The sequence below is a fragment of the Vombatus ursinus genome, unplaced genomic scaffold, assembly GCF_900497805.2.
Source record: "Vombatus ursinus unplaced genomic scaffold, bare-nosed wombat genome assembly UNPS02014807.1, whole genome shotgun sequence".
NCBI lineage: Eukaryota > Metazoa > Chordata > Mammalia > Diprotodontia > Vombatidae > Vombatus > Vombatus ursinus.
Genome location: NW_020954585.1, coordinates 43,488,212 through 43,511,235, shown reverse-complemented (window position 1 = coordinate 43,511,235; position 23,024 = coordinate 43,488,212). Strand labels below are relative to the sequence as shown.

The 23,024-nt window shown below is 50.3% G+C and overlaps 4 protein-coding genes across 10 annotated transcripts; 2 read left to right on the top strand and 2 right to left on the bottom strand.

Moving 5' to 3' along the window:
• Positions 1–881: 881 nt before the first annotated feature.
• Positions 882–5,094, bottom strand: CD2BP2 (CD2 cytoplasmic tail binding protein 2). Of its 3 annotated transcripts, none has more exons than XM_027874717.1 (7): positions 4,973–5,094; positions 4,212–4,321; positions 3,776–3,911; positions 2,930–3,087; positions 2,314–2,734; positions 1,868–1,974; positions 882–1,780 (listed from the first exon to the last, which is right to left on the bottom strand). In XM_027874717.1, exons 2-7 carry the CDS (start codon positions 4,281–4,283, stop codon positions 1,670–1,672), a joined length of 1,005 nt encoding a protein of 334 aa, XP_027730518.1. In that variant the 5' UTR covers positions 4,284–4,321; positions 4,973–5,094; the 3' UTR covers positions 882–1,669. The 3 variants fall into 3 exon arrangements, with proteins under 3 accessions (XP_027730518.1, XP_027730516.1, XP_027730517.1); XM_027874715.1 differs by having other exon boundaries at positions 4,212–4,354; positions 4,973–5,093; XM_027874716.1 differs by lacking the exon at positions 4,973–5,094 and adding an exon at positions 4,873–4,895 and having other exon boundaries at positions 4,212–4,354.
• LOC114052166 lies at positions 4,926–6,934 on the top strand. Its single transcript, XM_027874650.1, has 3 exons — positions 4,926–5,217; positions 5,609–5,785; positions 6,191–6,934. The coding sequence occupies exons 1-3, from the start codon at positions 4,926–4,928 to the stop codon at positions 6,778–6,780; spliced, it is 1,059 nt and encodes a 352-aa protein (XP_027730451.1). The 3' UTR covers positions 6,781–6,934.
• An 88-nt stretch (positions 6,935–7,022) lies between these two features.
• TBC1D10B (TBC1 domain family member 10B) lies at positions 7,023–14,602 on the bottom strand. The gene is made up of 9 exons (XM_027874689.1): positions 13,347–14,602; positions 12,099–12,198; positions 11,531–11,638; positions 11,244–11,350; positions 10,388–10,502; positions 10,100–10,165; positions 9,787–9,976; positions 8,974–9,128; positions 7,023–8,860 (listed from the first exon to the last, which is right to left on the bottom strand). The coding sequence occupies exons 1-9, from the start codon at positions 14,600–14,602 to the stop codon at positions 8,252–8,254; spliced, it is 2,706 nt and encodes a 901-aa protein (XP_027730490.1). The 3' UTR covers positions 7,023–8,251.
• Positions 14,603–14,863: 261 nt separating this feature from the next.
• MYLPF (myosin light chain, phosphorylatable, fast skeletal muscle) lies at positions 14,864–22,448 on the top strand. 5 transcript variants are annotated; one of them, XM_027874732.1, is made up of 9 exons: positions 14,864–15,054; positions 15,526–15,649; positions 18,461–18,504; positions 20,370–20,462; positions 20,896–20,971; positions 21,464–21,568; positions 21,700–21,778; positions 22,063–22,111; positions 22,248–22,448. In XM_027874732.1, exons 3-9 carry the CDS (start codon positions 18,502–18,504, stop codon positions 22,350–22,352), a joined length of 510 nt encoding a protein of 169 aa, XP_027730533.1. In that variant the 5' UTR covers positions 14,864–15,054; positions 15,526–15,649; positions 18,461–18,501; the 3' UTR covers positions 22,353–22,448. The 5 variants fall into 5 exon arrangements, with proteins under 5 accessions (XP_027730533.1, XP_027730531.1, XP_027730530.1 ...); XM_027874730.1 differs by having other exon boundaries at positions 15,526–15,875; XM_027874729.1 differs by having other exon boundaries at positions 15,526–16,451.
• The last annotated feature ends 576 nt before the right edge of the window (positions 22,449–23,024 follow it).

The window sequence follows — 23,024 nt, the reverse complement described above, 5'->3', positions numbered from 1 at the left end:
CCCAGATGGCTCTGGAGGAGAAAGTGAGGCTGGTGACTTTGCACATTCCTCTCACTCAAATAAAATTCAATTGCAAATCATGTCATCATCTCCCTAATATCATGGTCCTCTTTGAAAACAAAGGACAAACCATAGATATAACACAAACTCCTCAATCAGGCATTTAAAGCCCTTCACAATATGGCCCCAAACTAACTTTCCATACTTATTTGGCTTTAATTTCCCTTACTCACTATGCCTACTTGCCATTCCCCAAACACAAATTCATACTTCCACACCTGGGACATCCTCAGTCCTCGCCTCTAACTCCTGGAATCCAGAATTCTCTTTAAGGTTGAGCTCAGGTGCCAACTACAAGGACTTTGCTGATCCTCCCCAATTACACTGTATAGACATTGTATTTATTTGTGTGATGGTGTATCCCCCAGAAGAATGTAAGTTCTTTTAAAGGCAAAGACTTCTTCACTTAACGATTGCATAACCGATCACCACTTGGTGGGCTAGCTGACCCTGGAAGGAACTGAGGCCTCATCACAGCTGGAGGTGAAAGGAGGAGGGAGGCAGAAGCTTGCACCCCGACATCTCCAGAAAGCAAGAGGCCCCTGGGCCCAAAAGAGGACCTGGGCATTATTTCACCATTTTCTGGCCAAGGGAAGAGGAGAATGAAGGAAACTGACATTCCTTCTCTGTTCTGGGCCCTTTTCTCTGATCTATAGAAGGAGGGAATTGGCCTGGTTTAGGTCAATGAGGACACTTTCAAATCTAACATTCAACCTTCTAGGGTTCTTTCCTCCCCACCCTCGCCCTCCACCTGTCCTAGTCTTCCATATCTGACCCAAATTAAGGTAAGAAGAATGGAAAAAAAAAAAAAACCGAACCAATTCCCTTGACAAAGCATCTTAAAGTGTTACAGTAAGTCATATTTCTTAAGCACTTTAAGGTTTACAAAGTGCATTCCCCACAACAACCCTGTGAGGTAGGTAGTATGATTATCCCCATTTTATGATAAGGAGAATGAGGCTCAGGGAAGAAACTAGAATTAGGCAGGTCTATAGCCAGGCAGTTTGAGATTCAAACCCAGGTATCCTGACTCAAGCTCAGGCCTCCCTCATGGGATCCTTCAACATGGTACTAGATCCAGGTTCACAGATGTGGACACAGGTCCAGAGAGGAGGAAGTCATATATACACAAGCTCATGGTCACACACTGGTCAGGAGCAAAGTCAGAATAGAACTCCTGGGAGGCAGGTATCTTTCTGGAGGGCCAGCCCTAGCAAGAATCATTCTATCCACTTCACGGGAGGCCTGATCTAGGGGAGTAGAGAAGTGTGGAGAAGGGAAGAGGAGGAGAGGGGAGGCCCAGCATGGACCAGGAAACTGCCGTTTAGGAACAGAGGCCCATGCTGACCAGCCTGAGGCAGCAGCACCTCTCTAGGGTGGACAAAGCAAACTCAGGCTCTTTGTGCAACTATGCCCTCTCCACACTAGACACCCCTTTTACACAACTAGAGATTTTTATTGAGACAGGAAATGGCGCCCCCCCAAGACTGGTACCATTTCCCCCCCACCCCAACTAAGGTCCATACAAGCCCCAGGGCCTCTTCCTGAAAGCACAGCCTGGAAGTGCTTGCCGTAGCTCTCTTCCGCTACCCAAAAAATAAAAACAGGTTCAGAAATAGAGACCGAAATCTATACGTTTGGAGTTGTAGAACTGGCCTTCAGGGGGATCCACCTTCCGGCAATAAACACCATCTGGGAAATAGCCTTCATCCGCCCAGGCCTAGGGGTAAAAGGAAAGAAGAGAGGTGTGTGGGGGTATTGGTGGTAATATACCTAGGCAGGGTTTAGGGAGAGAGAGAATCCTTACTTGCATCTGGGCACTGGTGAAGGGCCCATAGAGTTCTGCATCACTTGTGTTTTCCCATTTATATTCCCACATCACATCAGCCAAGCCATCTCCCACGGCAGCTGTGTCTAGAAAGACAACCAAAAAAGGCCTTCTCAGGTACGCTGACTGTTCCCTCCGAGCCTAAAGTCACTCCACCCCATCTGTTATCCTCCTGCACATAACCTGCCTGTCTCCCCTTGTTATCCCATCACACTTAATCTCTCCATATATACTCAAATATATACATATCCATCCACAGATCCCAGACTTGCCCCACTCAGCTCTGCCCCTCACACCCCGACCTGCTCCCCACATTCTCTCCAAATGGGTTCCCAGTTTCCTTCTGCTATCTTTTCAGGATCTATATCCTTCCAAGTTTCCGTGTCCCTAAAGGGAATCTATAGTCCCAAGCCTCCAACCCTCACCTCCTCCTTGGGCTGGGGTTGGGGTCTCCAGCTCCCCCTCCCCAACCTCTTCAGCAAACATGTCCAGGACAGGACGAGGTGCTGTGTCAGGCAGCCCTGGTGTGCGGCCCCCCAGTGCTTTCAGTCTTACAGCAAGCCGTTCCCTGGTCTCCTGGTACACTCCATGGTTGCCCCGGGCAACCATCTGGTCAGCCAATCCTGAGAGCCGGTCTAATCGTTGTGGGGAATTTGGTCGCTGGGGTCCTTCACCACCCTTCCGGGCACCCAGACGTCTCAGTGCCCCAGCAACTGTCTCCCCTGGCAACAGCATCTCCAAGAGACCCTCTAGGAGTGCCTGAGGGCCCAGTGGAGTCTGGCCAGGGCTGTCATCCTCTGAATCTGAGGCAGGGGGCTGGCCTGGAGGGCGCTCCCGGATCTTCACCTGAGATAAGACAGGACAGGTTATTTTCTTAAACGTTTTGGCCTTTTCCCTCCTAGGATCCAGATATACTGCTCCCTAGTCCCTGCCCCCAATCCAAGCACCCCCACCTCTCAGTCCTGGTCTGTAACCCATTTCACAAATGAAGTATATCACTGCCTATTCAGGACCCAAGTCTCCCAGCCTAGAGGCCCTAACCCAGTCAATGTTGTCCAGCCAGCTGTCCCGAATCTGGGCGTCCCGGTGCAGAAAATAGTTGCCATCTGAATCAAAGTGGCCCTCTTCCATCTCCTCCTGCAGGTTGAAGGGTGTGATACGAACACCACCCTCACTTGGGAGTGTGGCCGCCTCCTGACCTGGATGAATGGATACCCAGAATCGTGCAAGAAAAGGGGAAGCAACACCTAAATCCTATTGCCTTGTCACTTCTTTGCTCAAAAAACTTTATTTTCTTCTGACTGACTACTGAGCAAAGGCCAAATTCCTTTGCTTAGCATCATTCAGGGTTCTCCAATCTGGCATTACCCTATCTTCTCTGACTTAGCTTATGTTACCTGTTTCCACGAAATCTATGCTTCAGCCAATCTACTCTGTTCTCTGAGCTTTTACTCAGGCATTCTATACTTCCCTCTTGGCCTATTGCATTCCTAGCCATCCTTTAAAGTTCAACTCAAACAATGTTTTCTCCATGAAACTTTCCATGATACTCTATCTGTAATGGCCTTCCCCCTTGAGCCTCACATACCATCATTTTGCATTTCTTTAATGCACATATTAATATCATGGACTATAGGTACCTCTTACCATAATATTGGACTGTGAACTTTCTGAAAGTTGAGGCTGTGTCTTACCTAAACTTAGTATCTTCTGCCCCTGCCTTCCCCCACCATATCTTGGCACAACACTAGGCAAGATCAGTACGTAATAAACGTTTATTGAAAATATCCTCTGGGAAGAATCTGCCTTCAACTTTGAAGAATCAAGCCTGAGGCTGAGGAGAATGTGGGGAGAAGTGTATAGGCCTCTTAGGCCCCATGGCCTCACCTTCCACATCTTCTGAAGCTAGGATGACATACTTGCTAGAACCATCTTCATCATCATCTTCTTCATCACTGTCCAAAGAATGTTTGCCTTTGAACCGGCTCCCAGGGCCCCCTGCTCCTGTCACAGGATCCACCAGCTACAGGCAGAAACAGGGTTAGATGCAGTAGACCCAAATGCTTTGAGGTCCAGCATTGTTCAGTCCCTTCCAACCCCGCTCACCTGGGAACTCAGTCATTCTGACCCTGCCCCACCATTTTGGGGAGATCTACTCCATTCCACATCCTGGAAACCTAAGCATCCTGACCCCCACCTTCTTTTTGGGGAGATCTTCTCCATTCCACATCCTGGAAACCCAAGCATCCTGACCCCCACTTTCTTTTTAGGGAGATCCTCTCCAGTCCATATCCTGGAAACTCTGGCACCCTGACCCCCTCACCTTCTTTTTGGGGAGATCCTCTCCATCCTCTTCAATTCCCACATCCTGGAAGGTGACTCTCCGCTTGGGCATGGTGGGACTTGCAAGATAAGATCGGTCCTTCCCAGAAGCTGAGCAAAAAGCAGCCCCAGGGTCAGGAAGCCCTAAAACAGGGTGATGTACTTAATTGGGCTCGGGGGTTCAGAATTCACTTCCTAGGGGGAGAGTACACTATGTCCTCGGACCTGGGGTGTTTCAATCTCTATGATCAACAAGGAAAGGGAGGGAAGACCTTGTATCTGAGTCTACTGGAAGCTCCCATTACCCTTGACCGGGTCGGGGGAAAGGGGCAGGACTTTGACTTGGGAAAAGGTGGTGAGGGAGAAGAAAAAATGCCTACTGGCTGTCAGGCAACAAAGCTCAGAGGGCCCCCGTTAATATCTGAGGCCTGCATCTTTTCCCAGAGGATAGATGTCTTCTATTCCCAAGCCCCCTTACACTTGGGGTGACAGGGGGCGGCGGTCCCAGACCGGGAATTCCTCGTGGTCGAGCACACTCGCGACCCTGCCACCCCACTCCCAATCCCGAGGGCCCTTCCAGGGCTCGGGGCCCATTGTAGGGAGACTCAGCCCTCAATACACCCCTACCCTAAACCAGCCTCAACTCCTGGTCCATCCCTTACAAGCGCCCCCGCCCCTCCTTCCTCCTCTTATTATGTAAATGAGCAGGGAGTCGATGGAACCCCGCGGGATCCGGAGCTCACTCGGCGTGCGCGCCCTCACCTGGGGCTCCGGGGAGGGGAGAGGAGGCGAGAGGGAGGAGCGGGCGGGGGGAAAAGGAACACTATCGCCGGGGCTACATCCAGGGCACTGCTCAGGAGTCAACCGGAAGAGATTCCCCGGAAGGCGGAGAAACTGCCCGAAAGTGGCTTCACTGGCTTTGAAAGACTTTGTTGCGAAAGAGGGCGGAAATAAGAAACTTTTAACCACGGGGATGACATCACTCTCCGTGGGCGAAGGGAATGGTGGTGAGGACGGAAGTTACGACAAACTGATCGGAAGTAGCTCCTATCCCCCCTGGCAGTATTGGGCTTATGAAGGGTTGAGGGCGGAAATAGTATGTGCCTCGAGGGGACACAAAAAAAGAATGGGACAGGGCACAAAGGAAGGGCAGAACAGGGAGAAAGGTGTATCTCTGATTGCCCTTGCCTAAGCCTGAACCAGAATACAAAGGTCTCAGGGTTCCGTTCTTCCATAAGAAAACCATCTTCTCTCCCCTCCATCTTTCTCCGCCTCCCAGCTTCACTCTGAGGGCAGTATCACAGATTTCAATTTCGTCTCTCTTTAAGGGAAACCTGGGGAATCCTCGTTCATTCTCTGATCACCTCGGGTCTTCCCTGAAAACATAACTCCCTCTAGGACCCAGGAGGAAGTTTCTTTTCGCTCTACGGCCTGGCCTGGGGCCCATCCCTGGGAGGATTTCCTGGTTCCTGGGGTGGGGTGTGAGCCATCAAGAGATAGGGAAACGACCGCCCCGCCCCCGCACCTGTTCCCACCGTCCCAGCCTGGAGGGGCCCTCCCGCCCCCTGCTCTCAGGTAGGCCCAGAGTGGAGCCAGGGTCCCCCAGCACCAGCTTCCTCTGCAGCTGCGTCCCGTGAGGCTGGAGCCCCAGTTGCCCAGGGCTCAATCCGTTGCATCCCACCGAAGTGCCCCCGCCGTGGCTCAGGTTTTCGCTGACCACCTTGCTCACTCGCACCTCAAGCACTGGGGGTAACAAAAACAGCTCAGGGCCCTGGTGGGAGTTATGTAATGTCAAAACAAATCTGTCTTGTGTTAGGACAGAATTTCCATGAAGGCAGGGTCAGCCTTCTTCCCAGAGGCTCCAGTGCGGAGTACTGCACGCGAAAGGTGCTCAATCTGTACGGCCTCAAGCCTTGCCCCTGCTCCACCAACCCCACAATTTTTCCCCACGCTTTCCTTGAACCTATGGTCCCTTCTCAGGTTTAGCTATCATGAAACTGCACCGGAAGCCTGTGCTCAGCTACTTTCGGGGAACAGGAGCCCGGGCCCCAGACCGGGAGGGAATCTTATTGAAGAAAGGGACCCGAAATCCCAGCTACCAACGGCGCTGGTTCATCCTCCGTGGAAATCTCCTCTACTACCTGGAGCACCAAGGAGATCGAACTCCCCTGGGCTTTATCTTGTTGGACACCTGCCGGGTGGAGCCCCGAGACAGTACCACCGAGCCCTATGCCTTCGTCATCCTTGCCTCTGAGCAAGGTGGCCGGTGCTACAAACTGGCAGCAGAGAAAAAGGTTGATTTCGACGGCTGGCTTCAAGCCCTCGGTTGGGCTGGATGGAGCCAGCTGTGGGAGCTCCTGCAGCCCTTACAGGAGCAGTATCAAAGAGCGTGCCGAGAAGCCGGAGTGGAACCCCAGGCCCCACCGCAGGAAGACGGGTTTCTGGGCCTCCCCTGCTCTCCAGCCCCCTCTGGCTTCCAGGAGTTGCACCAGCGCTTTGGGGAAGAGATCCAGGCACTTGCCAGGTCCAGGGCCACCAGGAGGCAAGTGGACCTCATGGAGTTTGGGTGAGGGAGGAACCAGAATCCTGGGCTTGAGAGAGGAAGAATGTAGCAGGTCTAGAGCACTTTAAGGGACATCTGGGATTGACACTTAAGTCTTGGGACAACTAAAATAAAATAGGTTCACACCTGGAAGCAAACTTCAATAAAAGTCCCAAAGCTAAGCTAATCTGGTCAGCGCCTTTTGTACACCTATCCATTCCATCCCTGTGCCCCAACCTCTTAAAAAAAAATAACCAGGCAAGAGTCAAGTAGAGGGCAGGACAGTAGATTTGTTCTTTCCTGGTTCCACAAAGCTCTGTTCAGTTGGGGGAGGGGAAAGCAATGCACTAGGGGAAGTGAGGGGGCAGAAAGAGAATGTAAACATGAGGGCCCCCCCACCCCCTTAGAGAACAGAGAGGATACCCAACCCAAGCAAGAGGTTCAAGGAACAAAAGAAGGCAGGAAAGAATAGGGAAGAAATCATGGAAAAAATTAGAAAGGGCCCAAGAAGGATGAGATGGATGTGTGAAACTGGGAGATGTGGTGGAAAGAGTATATGAAGAAAAGCAGCTAGAAATGGGACTGAAAGGCAAGCAGTCTAGCTGAGAAACCCTTACTGCTGCAGGTCAACTCCCCTTAAATAAACCAGTGAACAGAGCAAGAGGGGAAGGTAGAGATTGAAACCCCCCCCCAGGGTCCTGTGTACATAATTACAATGCAGAGACATCAGATATATATATATTATATATATATGTGCATATATATATATATATATATATATAAAATATAGAGAGAGGCCCCTCTGCCTCCCAGTCTGGCACAGAGGGGAGATGTAGGGAGATGGTTAAGGCTTGAGGGAAGAGGAGAGGCTCACCCAGCTTTCTCCTTGTGGAATTGGGACGCTGAGCCACCAAGAGTGAAAATTAAGGAACAGTCAAGGCCCATCTTCAAAAGTCCACTCATGCTGGAAGAAGGTGTGAAGAGGTTAGAGCAGCAAGAGAGGGAAAGGAGAAATCAGTTGTTCCTTGGAAAGAACAACTTAGTAAGGTAAAGGAGAAACTTAATGGAGTCAGGAAAGGAAGAACACTGAGTAGACTAGGAAAGGAGGCTTCAGGGCTCACTCCACATTGTCCCATGAAATGCTGCTTAATTTGGGGTTTCAAGCGCATTAGATGGGGCTGGCTTGGGGACAGGGTCCAGCAACAGCTGAGGAAAATACTGGGCCAGCTCCAGATGGTGGAACAAGGCCCACCAAGGGTTCTGGTGAAACAGCACTAGCTCCTTCTGCTCCTGTTGAGATATGGCTGCTTATACCAAGACAGGGAGAAACACAGCCTTCTCTAGGAGAGAACATCACTGACCACGTAGAATGAAAGGAGATCTATGGCTGGTGCCCTGGGTCTGGGAGGCCAAGGGAGAGCAGTGGGCAGGCAATGAAGTTCATCACGGTGAAGGGAAGCCAGTGCCCTTCCCAGCCCCAGCATGGAAGGGATAGAAGGTTAGAAATAAGCATCCTGTCGTGCTCCAGCTGCTGAGTTCCCATCCCCTCCATCTTGTTGGGGTGGAGAACCGTCAGCCTTCCGTCGAAGGGACATCTTCCGTCCCTGGGCCTTCTTCTCTTGTTTCTGCCTCTCCTTTTCCCGTTCCTTTTCCTGTTTCTGTCTCTCCTTCTCCTGCTTCTGCCTCTCCTTCTCCTGCTTCTGAAGCTCCTTCTCCTGCTTCTGCCGCTCCTTCTCTTGACGCTTGGTCTCCTTTACCTGTCCCAGAGGTGTGCTGTTTCCAGTTGGCGAGGGCAGGGAAGGATGGAGCCCTTCGGCTGTGACCACAGGGCCTGGGGCAGGGCCAGCACTGGCTCTTCGAACAGGAGGTGGTGGGGACGAAGAAGCTCCACCCCTGGAGGAACGACTTTTGAGGCCTGGAAGGCTGAGGAGGCTAGATGACGGGCCCAGCGGGGGTTGCTGTCGCCTTCGCTCCTCGTGGATAGCCCTTGAGCCATGGAGCCTCCTGGATGGTCGGTACTGCAGCTCCCCCCGGGTCTCTCTCCACTTCTTTAGCTGGGCTGCATTTTCACGCTCTATCAGAGCCTCTGTCACAGGGAGGTTTGTTACCTGAAATGAGAAGAGTGGGGCATGAGGCACAAGAATCTCAGGAACAGCAGAAAGAGGCTGCTGGCTCCAGGAAATATAGAGATGCTGGGTAAGACAGGGCAGGAGACACCCACCTCGTGCACGAGGAACTCTTCCTGCATGCACTGTTGAGGTAAGTTCCTCAGCTGCTCCATGGTCTCATACATTCCCTGGCAGGACCGAAGCTTCTCTACAGATCCCAGGGTATGCCGCAGAAGCACCAGAGCCACCCTGAAGATGATCTTGACTCCTGAGAGAAGATTAGTTGTGAGAGGTCACTAGAGAGTAGAGGAGGCTGCTGAAGACCTAGCTGATTCCAAAGCTCTTACTTTTTTTAAAGACCTAAATGACTCCCCTCCCTTTCCCACTTTCACCAAATAAGAATGAATTTTGCTTGAGGATTTGTGCCCTGGGTCATCAGAAAGATGATGGCGTTCTCTAGCAATTGCTACAGAAACCACTTCATTCTGAGGGCAGCTGTTCAGCTTAAGTATGTATTGGCAACCCAAGGACAGTGTGTAGTTCTCTCAGTGGTAGCTGGGTCAGGGGCATCTGTGAAGTGATCAGGATTATGAAGAAGGGGTATTAATATTAGCCAACTAACAGGAAGAGGAAACTAACAAATCTATTCAATATGCAGGTTGCATCCCACTCCCAAGGTTTACTCTCACTCTCTTTTAGAGCCGGTATACTGTGATTGAGAGTAGAAAACTCTCTTGAAACCAGCCTGATAAAGGGAGTCAGTGAAGACAGTGCATGAGATAGTAAATAGCTGGCTCCTCTGTTTTGCCCTCAGATAGGAGCAGATGGAAGAATAATAAGCAAAAGAATAATCTGAAGACAGAAGTCCTAGAGAGGAAGCTTGGGTCAGAACCACAGGGCTAGAAGTGTCCCCTTAGCACTGGTACCTTCACAGAAGAACATATCCCAGACCCGGAGAACTGAGGCCCAAGGCAGAGTGCGAGCAAAGATGCACATGAACCACTCAGTCATGTAGAGTACAGGGTCAATGCGCTGACGCCGAAGGTGTCGATGAGCTAAAGGGGAAGCCCGCCGCAGAAGGGCAAAGAAGATCTCCCCATCCAGCTGGATGGCCTCCTGAACAGTGAGCAGAGAGATGAAGAGATACCATATTCACAAGCTGAAGGGAAAAGATCCTCTAACTTCCCTTCCATCCTGCCTTGGTTCTACAGCCCTTTCTGAAGCCAAAGTGTTACTCACCAGCCCAGCACTGTAGTAGCCAGGAAGGTACTTGTCACATATCTGTACCAAGCACCAGAAAGCTTGCTGGAGAGAAAAAGAAGAGTGGATGTGTAAGGAATGAAGGGCATGGTGTTAAACTTCTCCCCACCTCTGCTCCACTGACAGCCCTGCGGCCACTCCCCCTCTTCCCACCCCAAAGGGCTTCGGGAGCAGTCCAGTCAGCTCTCTGAACACATGCAAGGTATTGCCAGAGACTCCAGTTCCTCCCACTGTCCAATCCTACATCCCTTATTCCTGCCCTCTGACCTCAGCAGGCATATGCATGAGCAGCACAGCTGCCACTGGGGCCTGGGCTTGGCAGTAACCCTCATCAGGCCGATAGATGGTGTAGGCCTTCAAGATTCGATACAGGTCTTGCTGCCTGCAGGCAAGGGAGAGAGAAGGTTACCATAGTAACTGGGATCCAATGGTTCTTAAGGACATCTGTTCAGACTGCCCCAAACCTATCCTAAGAAACTGTGGCACATGCCACTTTAGCCTCCTCTTCTCAGCTCCAATCTGTGCTGCACATCCACAGCTACCAGATTAATCTTCCTAACACATAGCTATGATTGTGTCATCCTCACCTACTTACTCAAAAACCTTCAATGACTTCTCGCTGTCCACAAAATAAAAGTGCAAATTCCTCTGCTTGGTTCTCAAGTCCTAACCTACCTTTCCAGTTTTATATCTTTTCCCCTCTTCAGATACTTCAAACACAAACTAAACTACTTACAGTATATCAAAACATGCAATTTTTCCCTTTCTGCTCTTTTGCTTACTCTATTCCTACTCCTGGGAAAGCCCTCCCCCTTCTCCACCAATCAGAACTGCCTATTGTTTGGAGCCCAATTCAAATGCTCTTCCAAGATTCTTTTCCTAATTTTCTAGCCAGAAGTTAGTCTGTACCTTTTTAATGGCATTTAATTATACCCTACTCTTTATTTTAGTTATTTATTTGTCTTTTCCCCGTTACTACACTATATGCAGAAACCAACCATATTTCCATCTTTATGTTCTGCATAACAGTGAACAAGGACACTTAAACTGTATCAAATTTTTTGCTGAAACTCTGCCCAAGATCTTTTTTGATTGTACACTGTCACCCACCCCTATATCTTACCCATGACCCCCTCGGGCAGCAAACATCTCATGAAAGGGGAATTGTCGATGCAAGTCCTTCTCAATCACATCCAGCCACTTAGGGTCTCCAGGGGCCCGTTCCAGCTCCTTCGATAAAATGGAGAAGTTATATCTCTCTGTAACAATCCTCCTCCACCCCACATTCGAGGGAAAGCTCTCTAGACCCTTCTCCTAACCCACAAAGGAGAGCCTTAGCTTGACCAGAAGACAAGGAAGAACTAGCATTCCAATATAAATATTCTCCTGACAACCGGCTGCCATCCATACCTCAAATTTACCAGGGTTCTGATCTAGGAGTTCCTTGCTGTTGGACAGGAACTGCCAGGCTTTGGCTCTAAGGGACGAGGGGATGCCCTTCCGGCATCGCAACTTCACCTAGCAGAAAGGAGACATGAGTGGGAAAGATGACATAAGTCAGGATAGACTTTTTACTCAGCCTTGATCAGCCCTGATGTTCCAGCATCTATTGGAAGAGACAATCATCCCCTCAGGGCTCATCCTAAAACCTAGCTTCCAGCTCCTAGGCAAGGCTGGCCCTAGGGTTATCCCAATGTCAAGACAAAATAAAGGCACTTGTGCCTTATCTTTACATACTTAACACATGCCATTTTCATGCCTCCAACACATAACATACATACTATCCAGTATGCCAGGTTGATCCTATTCCTGTGCATAATTTTACCCCAAAGACTTCGAAGATGCTTTTTGCTTTCTCCCACCCTCCTTATTACTGGAAAGGTTGAAGGGCAGAGAAAAGGGAAGGAATAGAAGGCTGCAGGCCCTCACAGGTGAAAGGTGTATCAAACTTCAACCTTGCTCTCCCCATCTCATGTACCTTCTGAAATCGACGAGATAACCACTTATCCCAGTTACTGAACATGTCCAGCCACTTTAGTTCCCGCTGACGGGCCACATCAACAGGGACAGAGCTTTCCCTGGGGGAGAAAGGAAAAGGAGTCCAACTGATGTCACCCCAACCATAAGTTTCTCCATCCTCTCTTCAGTAAACCCTCAAACTTCTCCCTTTCAAATCTCCTCAGATTCCACAACTTCCCTTTTTTAAACCCTAATCTTTAGGTGTTGAACCATTATATCCATGATGACCTAGCCCAAGGGAATGAAGGCATCAGGGATCATTCCATTATGAGGTAGGAAGGCGAACAAGGATGACCAGGATCCAGAGATGGGGAAGGAAGGAGTCACAGCAGTCACACCCCACACCTTGGGAGGGAGTGACTCAGGCCATAGGAGGCAAGGGAACTAGGAAAGAGGGCAGGGGCTGGGGAGATGAGGAAATGGAGAAGAGGCACTCCTATCCCTTTCCCCTGTGAAGACCTAGAAGTCCCTGCTCCCTCACTCAGAAAAGTTTCATTCAATGTTCACCTCCCCCTAAATTATACTCCACCCCTTTATATTTTTTTGTGACCTTCCACATCAGGGCAGGAGAGAAGTAAAGAACATGGAATTGGCTCCATATAACCTGGCCCCACCCTCCAGGTTAAAGTCCAGAATCCCTTGTTACTACCTACATTATACTGAGGCATTGTGGTTTCCTTGTCTGAATAAGGCTATGGACTTCCATCACAGCCTGTAATCCAACTACATTTCTAAATACTATTCCTAACTGACTGCTATTTTAACCTTTAAGCCAAGAAGACCTGGTCCCCTACCAATAGTCAGGTTTTAACATCAGAGAATCATAGACTGACAGAACTGGAAAGGGCCTTAGAGATCTAGTCTGACCCCCTCTTTTTACAGATGAGATAAACCCAGGGACTATTTAATGACTTGTCCAAGGTCAACACTACAAGTTAGGTGCAGAAATGAAACTAGAACTCGAACTCAATCCAATTCTGAGGTTCAGTGTTCTTTCTACCACATCATGCTTCACAACAGGCTACTAATGGTCAGTATAATTGAACTAAATTTCCTCTTTAAGTTTAATTCAAAGCAACCCTCAATACTAAGACTGAATCCCAAGTTGGAGGAACTATGGAACTGACAGGATTTATAAATGTCACCTCTTCTGAAGGACCCTTTCTCCCCATACCAGGAGTGGTCCCACGGGGTCCCCAGTACTCACAGGCTTCCAGAGTACTGGCTGCCCCCCAGGAATCCATACTTGTCTGTCTTTCGAAGAGCAAGCCCGTTGATTTCAGAGTCTGAGCCCATGGAGCTCACATCATCTGCCAAGGACTCTAAGGTACCTGACATGAGGCTCACAGAGTCTAGGTAGCTCAGGCTGTCTGGGGCCTGTCCACGAGGTCCTTGAATTCCAGGACCTAAGCTAGACATGGAACCCAAGTCCTGGGAACCTTCAGTTGGCTCAGGGGCTGGGGTCACAGTTACTGTGGCCACTGGAGTCTCAGAGACTGCAGGAGACTCTGTTTGTGTCTCTGATGGCATTGCAATGGCTGGGCCTGCCACTGCCACTGCTACAACTGTTTCACCTGTTGCCACTGTCTCTGCAGCAGCTAGCCCATCTGTTGTCAGTCCTGCTGTTACAACGGTATCTGGTCCAGTTGTTCCTGAAGCTACCACCATTCCTGGTTTGAGTGCAACAGGCGGTTTGGCTGTCATTGCACCAGAAGTTGTTACAACAGGCACAAGAGTTGTACTCTCTTCTGTCACAGACACAGGTGCTCCTGAGAGGGCCAAGTCAGCTAATCCAGTCGCCAGCTCCAGTCTCGGTGCTGCTACCACTTCTGATGTTGTCAGTCCCATCGAGGTGGTGACCAGGGAGTTACCTACAGGGGCTGTCTTGGAGTGTGCTGAGGTTGCTGTTGCTGCCTCTGGTCTGGCTAGAGAGGAGTCTGTCCCCATCTTGGGGGTCACAGCACCAATGGGCAAGGCTGTTCCTCCTGCCGCCACCATTCCTGGTGCCACTGGCCTGCCACAAGGTTCGGAGGTTGATCCGGGCCCAGGCTCTGTCCTTGGGATTCCTGTGGTGCTGGAGCTGTCCGCCCTCACCTCCCTGGTGGGGTTGGGGTCAGGATCCTGGCCAGGGGCTGCAGCCACAGCTTCCAGAGTCAGCACCACTACCGTGCTGCCACTGGTCCCGGTGCTCCCAGCCGGTCCCGGCAACCCTGCAGAGGCAGGCGGAGGCGGCCGGCTCCCGGGGATGCCAGGTGGGGGCCTGGGGCCACCGGACACCCAGGCCGGGCGGGCCTCGCCGGGGGCCACCAGAGTTACCGGGGAGGAGGTGGCCGTGGTCACTGGAGGCCCCGGGGCCACCACCAGCACAGGCCCAGCCCGGGAGCCCCGAGGTGGTGGGGAGGGGGCCACTGAGGCGCCATGGCGGCGTGGGGGGGCCACCAAGGGCGCCGGGCCGGTCTCCATGGCGACGGCCCCGCTCTGAGGTGCTCCTCACATCCCCCTCCCCGGAGGCTGGGCCTGGGGGAGGAGCCACCCCACCCACCGGGAGGGAAACAGGGAGGGAGGGAGGGAGGGGGCAGAGGGTGAAGGGCGCGGCCTAGCCAGATGGCGGGCGCCCGAGCAGGAGTGAGAGGGAGGGGGAGGAGGGGAGGGGAGGGGGGGAGGGGGCTGCACAGGGCGGGCACCTCGCGGCGTCCGGCTCGCGCCCTCTCACCCTTGCTCGCGCGCTAACTCTCTCCCCCTTTTAGGCTGGTGGCCGTCTTCACGCCTGCGCACAACATCGTTAGCTGGGCGGAGCGCTCCCCCCCCACTCCAGTCAAACAACTGGCGCCTGCGTGAAGTGTAATCCCGCCCACCTCGCCTTCCCTAGCCCGCCTTCAAGGGGATCCTAGCCATTCACTTGGAGACAAAGAATGGTATTCCTACCAATCAGGGAAAAGTAGGTGGGATCGCGGGGAAGAGGAAGCAGGGGTGGGGCGTGCTGTGAGGAAAATGTCCTGGGAGCCAACCAAAATGGGAAGCAAGGCGGAAGAAGGTGGGTTGAAGAAAGTAGCCAATTAGGAAAAAGGGTGTTGGCAACTGTTGGCCAATAAAAAAAGTTAGCCAGCGTTTGACCGCGGAAGGATAAAGGAAGGGGTGGAGTTTGAGAGGGAAAAGGTGGGTGCCAGAATTTTCAAGCTATTAGGAAGGGAGAAAAGGAGCCAGGTGAGCCAATGAGAAAGGGATGGCAGGGTCAAAATTGACAGATGTGATGTCATATATGGGCGGTGATCGACAGTAGGCATAATCATTGGAAAGCCTTGACGATCCGAGGTCTTCCAGAGAAACAGAGGAAATAATGACCGCTAGTGGGCGGGCTAATCGTAGGCGGGATTCTCCTTTTTCAGCCAATGGATGCGTCTTAAGGAGCCAGGGGCAGAGAGAAACTGACAACTGTGACAACCAATGGATATTCCGGGAAGGTCCCACGGCTGCCAGCGGGAGTAGTGGCGTTGGGGACAGGCAGTGACAGTCAGTGGCAGGTGGCGGGAGGGAAGAGCGGATGACGGGTGACAGTCGGGGACAGCTCAGGAGATCGCCTCAGCACCTCCTTCTCCCCTTCTCACCGCATCCCTGCCTCTGTCTGCGCCCTTATGTCCCCTCGCAATGCTCTGCACACAGTGGGAGCTTCAAACACGTTCTATGAATGGAATGAATGAATCTCTGGCCCCGGAACATTTCCCCTCCAAGAATCCAGGTGGCTCTGTCCTTAGCGTGTTGATTGATTGATTCCAGTGCTTAGCACAGTTCCTGGCATATAGTAGGCGCTTAATAAATGGTCACTGTCTTGATTTGATCTGCTGCAACACCTCCCCGCAAGCCCTTAGCCCTAAATCACTCTCTCTGGGATCCCATTCTCCACCTAGATTCCACTTTTCCAAGGCTCCCGACTCTCCAGTCCCCTCAGCATCCCACTATCTCTAGGACCCCACTCCCCACCCAACTTTTCTGAATCTCCTAAACTTTCTTTTTTGAAGTAACAGAACTCAGACATCAGAGGTCCCAACCGTCAAGCCCTTGTTCTCTCTGAGATCGTATTCCCCACTCAAACCCCAGGCATCCAATTCTTCCAGAGTCCCTCAATCCCTTGATCTTTCTCTGGAGGATATAATTTTTTTTAATCCAGCGCCCAGTACATCCAGTCCCCCAGATTTCAAGTCTGCCTCGGGTTCCTTCATAACACTCTGGGACCCAATTCCACACCTAGAACTCAAGTATTCAACCACCCACAAGCTCCAGAGTTCCCTGAATTGGCCTGATATTTTCTTTTATGGTAATTATATTCTCTATCCAGAATTCAGGCATCCAATCCCCTATCTTTCCAGTCTCCTCACCTTTCCCACTCCCTCCCTCATCTCTCCCTGGGTTGACATTTCCTTTTTTCTGGAACCCATAGCCAACCTAAAAACTCCCATGTCCCTTTGATTTCTTTCTGATACTCCATCCCCTACCCAGAACCCAGGCCCCCTGCCTTTTAGATACTATATAGGGGGAGTGACAGACCCCAGGAATAATTTATCTCCACTTCCTCCACCACGGTCTAAGTCCCCTCTCCCCACTTCACTGGGCCTCTGTTGCCCATATAAGGTTCTTCATCGGTGGGGCCCGAGGGTCAGGGGGTAGGGTGGGAGGGGTGGGTTGGTTAGGAGGCCAGCAGGGGGGCAGCTGGTGCTAAGTTTAGGTGGCTCCTTCCCCACCCCTCCCATCAGAGACAACAGGTGGACTGACTGTCCTCAGTGCCCAGAAAGGAAAATGTCTTAGAGGCATTGGCGTGGTACTGGGGGAGGGGCATTCTCAGAGGCAAGGAGCATTCCCCAGAATGGCAAGTTCCTGCAGAAGACACAAGCTCTTTAGGGGCCCCTGTCCTCCTGGGCCCTATCCATGTTCTCAGGCCTTGTCATTTGCCTTAACCTCATTTTCTATTGCATTAACTCTCCATCCTTCTGGTCCTTGGCCACACAGTACCTGCTTCTCTCTTTTTTGGGGGGTCACTTGAGTCTAAGCCTGGCCATTTCCTCAAACTATATCCTTTCCTTCAGGTCTCCTTTCCCCTACCTAAGGCAGAACAACCTGTCAGAACTATTTGTCAGAACAGTTTTGATCATCATGCCCTTCTCTTGCTCACAAACTTTCAGTAGATCCCCATTGTTCATAGAATCAAATCTGAACTCAGCTTGTCATTCAAGGCCCTCAATATTCTAGGCCCAACCTTCCTTTCTAAGCCTAACTATTCACTATTTCCTGAAGAAAGGGAAGGGACTAAGCATTTATTAATCACCTACTATGTATCAGGTGCTTTACAAATATTACCTCATTTAATCCTCAAAAACGGCCCTGAGAAGTAGATATTATTATTATCCTCACTTTACATATGAGGAAACTGAGGCACAAAGAGCTTAAGTGATTTGTCCTGGGACACACAGCTAGTGTCTAAGGTCAAATTTGAACTCAGGTCTTCCTGACTTGAAACCCAAGGCTCTATCCACTATGGCTGCCTCTGCAGCCTCGCATATTCACATTCTGGTATCTTTGCTAATGTTGGTCTCCCAGTTTGCAATGCCCTTTCCCAACCTCTCTAATTTATATCTATTTGTCAAAGCCTAGATTAAATCCCGTCTCCTGTATGGAGTCTTCTCAGATCACCCCATCCCACAATGATCTTTTCTTCTTCTGAATCTCAACTGAGCTTACTGTTGAGAACACACATGTGGTACCCAGCATCACTTCCTGGTATTGTTAGCTCAAACTTGTTATGAAAAGGTTTTGCTTCCCTGTGAATTCCTTAAGAAAGGGGCTATGTCTTATTCATTCTTGTATCACCTTTGCTGCCCAGGAAGACGCTAACTTCCCAGATTTCTCATTCCTTCCCCAGTCTAGTGCCCCTGAATCTTTGTGCCTGCTGGGGAGGTGAAAACATCCCATCCTGACTTCATCTGCCACGCCCCACATTCTGCCTCTCCACTCCCCCCCCACTGGTACACTTGTCCTCCACGAAGACCATGCCTGAGTTAGAACATCCCTAAGATCTCCCTCCATCTCCGATTGCTTCCCTCCCCCTCACTTCTCCAAGAAAGGAGAGAGGCCTGTGAGCTAGATCTATTTCGGTATCTTGGGTCGCCATCTGTTCCCCCCTTTCATCCCTCCTCCCTCCATCAGCCCCTCCCCTCCCCAACTCTAAGACTCGGCTAAAGTTACCCTGGTATGTTAAGGGCTCCCCTGGGTGGGGTATATAACCCCAGAGGAATTGTCCAAGTCTTGTCACTCTGCTCTGATTCCTTCCAGCGTCCCACCAGAGCCGTCACCCAGCCCCATAGAGAGAAGATATGGTAAGTGAGATCTCTTCCCTTCTCCCCACCCTAAAACCTTCAGACTCTAACCCCCAGCTGTTAAGTTAGAGGACAACTTGGGGTGGGGGGAAGAACATTTTTTGAAGAAGTAAGACAGCTAAGAGGATGGTTCTGTGGAGATCTAGGGAGAAAAGTTCAACCTTCTAGAAAAATGTGTAACAAAGAGGGTAGTGCCTCTGACATGATGAAATGTCAAAATGTTAAAGGTAGAAATAACCTCTAAGATCACTTGGTCCAATCCCTTCCCTTTACTGATAGAGAAAGGTCCCATAGCAAGTGAGCAACAAAGCAGACTTTAGAACTCAGTGATGGAGACAGACCAATAAAAAGGGAATAGATGAAACATCCCCTACTTAGCCACTCTCACTTCCATCCCCACCCACCCCACCCAAAAAGACTACAAGAAATCTCTGCCCAACTAATATCACATTGTTCTTGTACTAGAAAGTGTACTATACTCTAGGAACTGTCAGTGTTCCCTCAAGAAAAGATGTGCTTAAAATTACTCCAGTAATTGCTATAGTAACACCTTAGAAGAAATTCCCAGCCCGCCCCCTCTCTAATATTACCTTGAGATTGGAGTTTCATGGAGCTATAAATAGCAAGACAGTGTTTGCTTTCAAGCATCAGGACCTGCCAACTTGACCTCAGGGTACATCAGGTCAGAGAGGTTGACCTCTTCCATGTCTAAATCCTAAGGCCAGAAAGAAAACCCAGTCAGCATTACTGTAAGACAGGGATACTGGATATGATTGACAGTCCCCTCTCACCTCCACCTTCGCTATTGTAAGAAAACCCAGTGTCCTCACAAAGAGTTATTCTAGGAACAAAGAAAGATCTTAGGCGACTGTCATGAAATCCTCACTGCACTTCGCCCCCATACACACACACACACACACACACACACACACACACACACTCTTACCTGGAAGGAGAATCCACAGGCTAGTCAGTAAGATAATAGGATTTAAAGGGCTCTAAATAGGCCATCTAGTCCCAATAGCTTTGTTTTACAGATGAGGAAACTGAGGCCCAGGGAGGGTAAATGATCTGCTTGAGATCATAAAAGCTAGTGGTAGAGGTACCTGAAGTACAGCTCTGATCCTGCCCTCTTCCTTCTCCCAAATCTTCAGTGATGTCAGAATGTCCATAGAATGAAGTCCTGTATCAGAGCTTACTGGGGTAGCAGAAGCACTTCATGATACCCTGGTTACAGAGACAATGAGGCTAATAACCATGGTCTGACTTTACTGTGATAACTGAACCTTTGTCCCCACAATGTACCTTGATGTGGCATTACACCAGCTAGATTCACTGATCACCCAGCTTTAAGTCACACAGAGGTAACTGATGTCTATCTGTCCAACTAAAGGGAGAGAGTTGTGTCTCTATAAGAAAAGTGAGAGAGAGAGAGAGAGAGAGGGAGAGAGAGAGAGAGAGAGAGAGAGAGAGAGAGAGAAACAGGCACTCCAAGGGAACTACCCTACTTTCCGGCCTGTTCCTTATAGATCTCCTGGCCCTATCACTACTACCATCACCACCACCACCATCACCATTACTTCTCTCTCCACCTCCATGCTCTGGGGACTGGGGTCATGATGAGTGTGTGACAGAGGCCACACATAAGCAAGGGGGGCCCGGAAGGGGTAGGAACTCTTGCAAGCAGCCTTCAGTCATTCCATTCCTGACCTCCACAAGCTAACTCCTGCACCAAGGACGTTAACCTGTCTTCCCCTCCCTACTGCTCTGCAGTCGGTGATTCTCCAAAGATTTCCACTAGGTCTTTCTAGCATGCAGGTCCCAGGCATCTGACCTTTTTGTCTGCCCATCTCCTCTCCCCTCAGGCACCCAAGAAGGCCAAGAGAAGGGCAGCAGAGGGTGGCAGCTCCAATGTCTTCTCCATGTTTGACCAAACACAAATCCAGGAGTTTAAGGAGGTAAGGGGGCAGGGGGTGTAGGCATTGGGAATAGAAGGGATGAGGGGAGACGATGAGAGAGTGAGGAGTCCTGGTGCCAGGCTGCCTCATGAAGCCAGGTGTACTGGCCCCCCAGCTGTCAGTCAACATGATTTCCTCCAACTCTGGGTTCTTCTCCCTCCTTTCCTTCCCCCACCCCTCCCTGGAATGTGCACCTGTCCCAGAGTGGGGGGAGGGGTGAAGGGAAGGAAAGGGAGATGAAGGATTCCTTCCATCCAGGGGCTGACCTAGCAGAGGGACAGCTGGGGTGGGGTGATGGAATGGCACAGAGAGTATGAAGCTGGGGGCCTGAGGAAAAGAGATTAAGAAGAGCTTCAGTCCTAGAAATGAAGAGGAAAATAGAACCCCAATACCCTCTCTTTTCCTATACCTCAACAATCCCCTCCCTCGCTAGGCCTTCACCGTCATTGACCAAAACCGAGATGGCATCATTGACAAAGAAGACCTAAGGGACACCTTTGCAGCCATGGGTAAGAGTACCTCTGCCGCTCAGCCCGGAAGTCCTGATCATATATTTTTCCACTTCTGGGATCCAAACACAAACCCCCAGGCCTCTTAGCCTTTTCTGTCTTAGCCTCTGGTAGCCACTGTTCTCTGTCAGAACTTGAGTGACTTATTTCCTCTGTCTCAGCTTCTCATAGAGACCAAGAAAGTTAGGAGGAACATTAATTACAGTTGGAAGGAACATTATTTATCACTTAGTCCAATCTCTCCATTTTCCAGAGGAGGAGCCAAAGGCACAGAGAGGTGATTTGCCCAAGGTTACACGATCATTCAGTGGCACTGCTGAGACTCATCCTCAGGTCTCATTGTACTCCTTCCTGGCCCTTCCCACCTTAATCCTGCTCCCAGAATCCTATTGTCTAGCTCATTCCTCCTACCAGTTTCCTCCCTATTAACCTGCCTTTCCCAGGAGTATAATTTGAAACCTATCTCCTCGCTATCTCCATCCTACCCCATAGGCCGACTGAATGTGAAGAATGAGGAACTGGAAGCCATGATGAAGGAGGCCAGTGGACCCATCAACTTCACTGTCTTCTTGACCATGTTTGGAGAGAAATTAAAGGGTGAGTTTAAAGGTGTTGGGTACCACCCCTCTTACCCAACTCTCCTTGGGGCTCCAGGATTCTGTTCCCCCAGAGACACTCCTTTCCCCCTAAAACATGGGAACTTAGCTTCCAGCCCTCCCTGTCCCCAGGTGCTGATCCAGAGGATGTGATCACTGGAGCCTTCAAAGTCCTGGACCCCGAGGGGAAGGGATCCATTAAGAAGCAGTTGTGAGTAGTGGTTTATTGGTCTGTTCGTGGGCAGCCCTCTCCCTGTGTCTAAGGTCCTATGCTCTCCCTTCATTCCCTGCCCCAAGTTTCTAACCCCAGTATTTTCCTGCCTCATACATATTTATATGTATCTGTATCTGTATCTGTATCTGTATCTGTATCTGTATCTGTATATGTATATACCTTCCCCTGCCTCTTTATTTCTTTCTTTTTTGGGTAGGGAGGTAGTCACTGTTCTCCAAAATAAACTGATTGATTCCCTATAATTCCTCTTTCCTCCCCAGTCTAGAGGAGCTGCTTACAACCCAGTGTGACCGATTCTCTCAGGAGGAGGTGAGTTTTTTGGAGGAAGAAAATTGAGGAGAAGGAAGAGGGAAAGCTTATCTATTTAGGGGAGGAAAGAGAGAGGAGAGAGAGGCTCCTGTGGGAAATGATTCCTTCTATCTGACTTGTCCCGTCTCTATCGCAGATCAAGAACATGTGGGCAGCCTTCCCCCCAGATGTGGGCGGCAATGTAGACTACAAGAATATCTGCTATGTCATCACCCATGGAGACGCCAAGGACCAGGAGTAGGGGCCTCCAGAGCCTCGACCTCCCTTCATTTGGTCCCCAGAATGGGGAGCGTTGAGCTCCTCTGGATCTGAATCCCTTTATTCCCCAAATAAAGATGAACTTGTGTTTCTTATTGATGACGTCCCAATATCTTTCTGTGGAGGAGGGTTGAGGGGAAGAGAGAGGATCTTTATTTTCACCTGAAGTGAGCAAATCTGGAGAAAAGGGGGTTAGGACTGAAAAAAGCTCCGCTGGAAACCTGCTCATGAAGGGAATCCCTTCTAGAAAGGCTTTTGTGGGAAAACTCTGGTTGGATTCCATGAGAGGGCAGAGCTGGGCCTGGAGTGATAAGAAGGGGATCTAGAATCAAGTCAGGATCTCCGGCCTCCTCCTCCATATCTCCATAGAGTAGACCTTGGGGTACTCTATTTTCAACCAAACAGGAGTATTTTGGGACAAAAAAGAGACGCAAAGAACAGTGAGTAGGAAAGGAGGGTAGGTTTGTCTGCACCCATGGAATGATAGAGCTGGAAGGAACCTTAGAAATTACCAAGTACAACCTCCCCATTTTACAGATGAGGAACTGGAGGCACAGAGAAGTTAGTGACTTGCTCAGGGTCATATAATAGTAAATGTCACAGTTGGGCTTTGAATCCAATTTTCCTGACTCAAGGTTTAAGTCTCTTACCCACT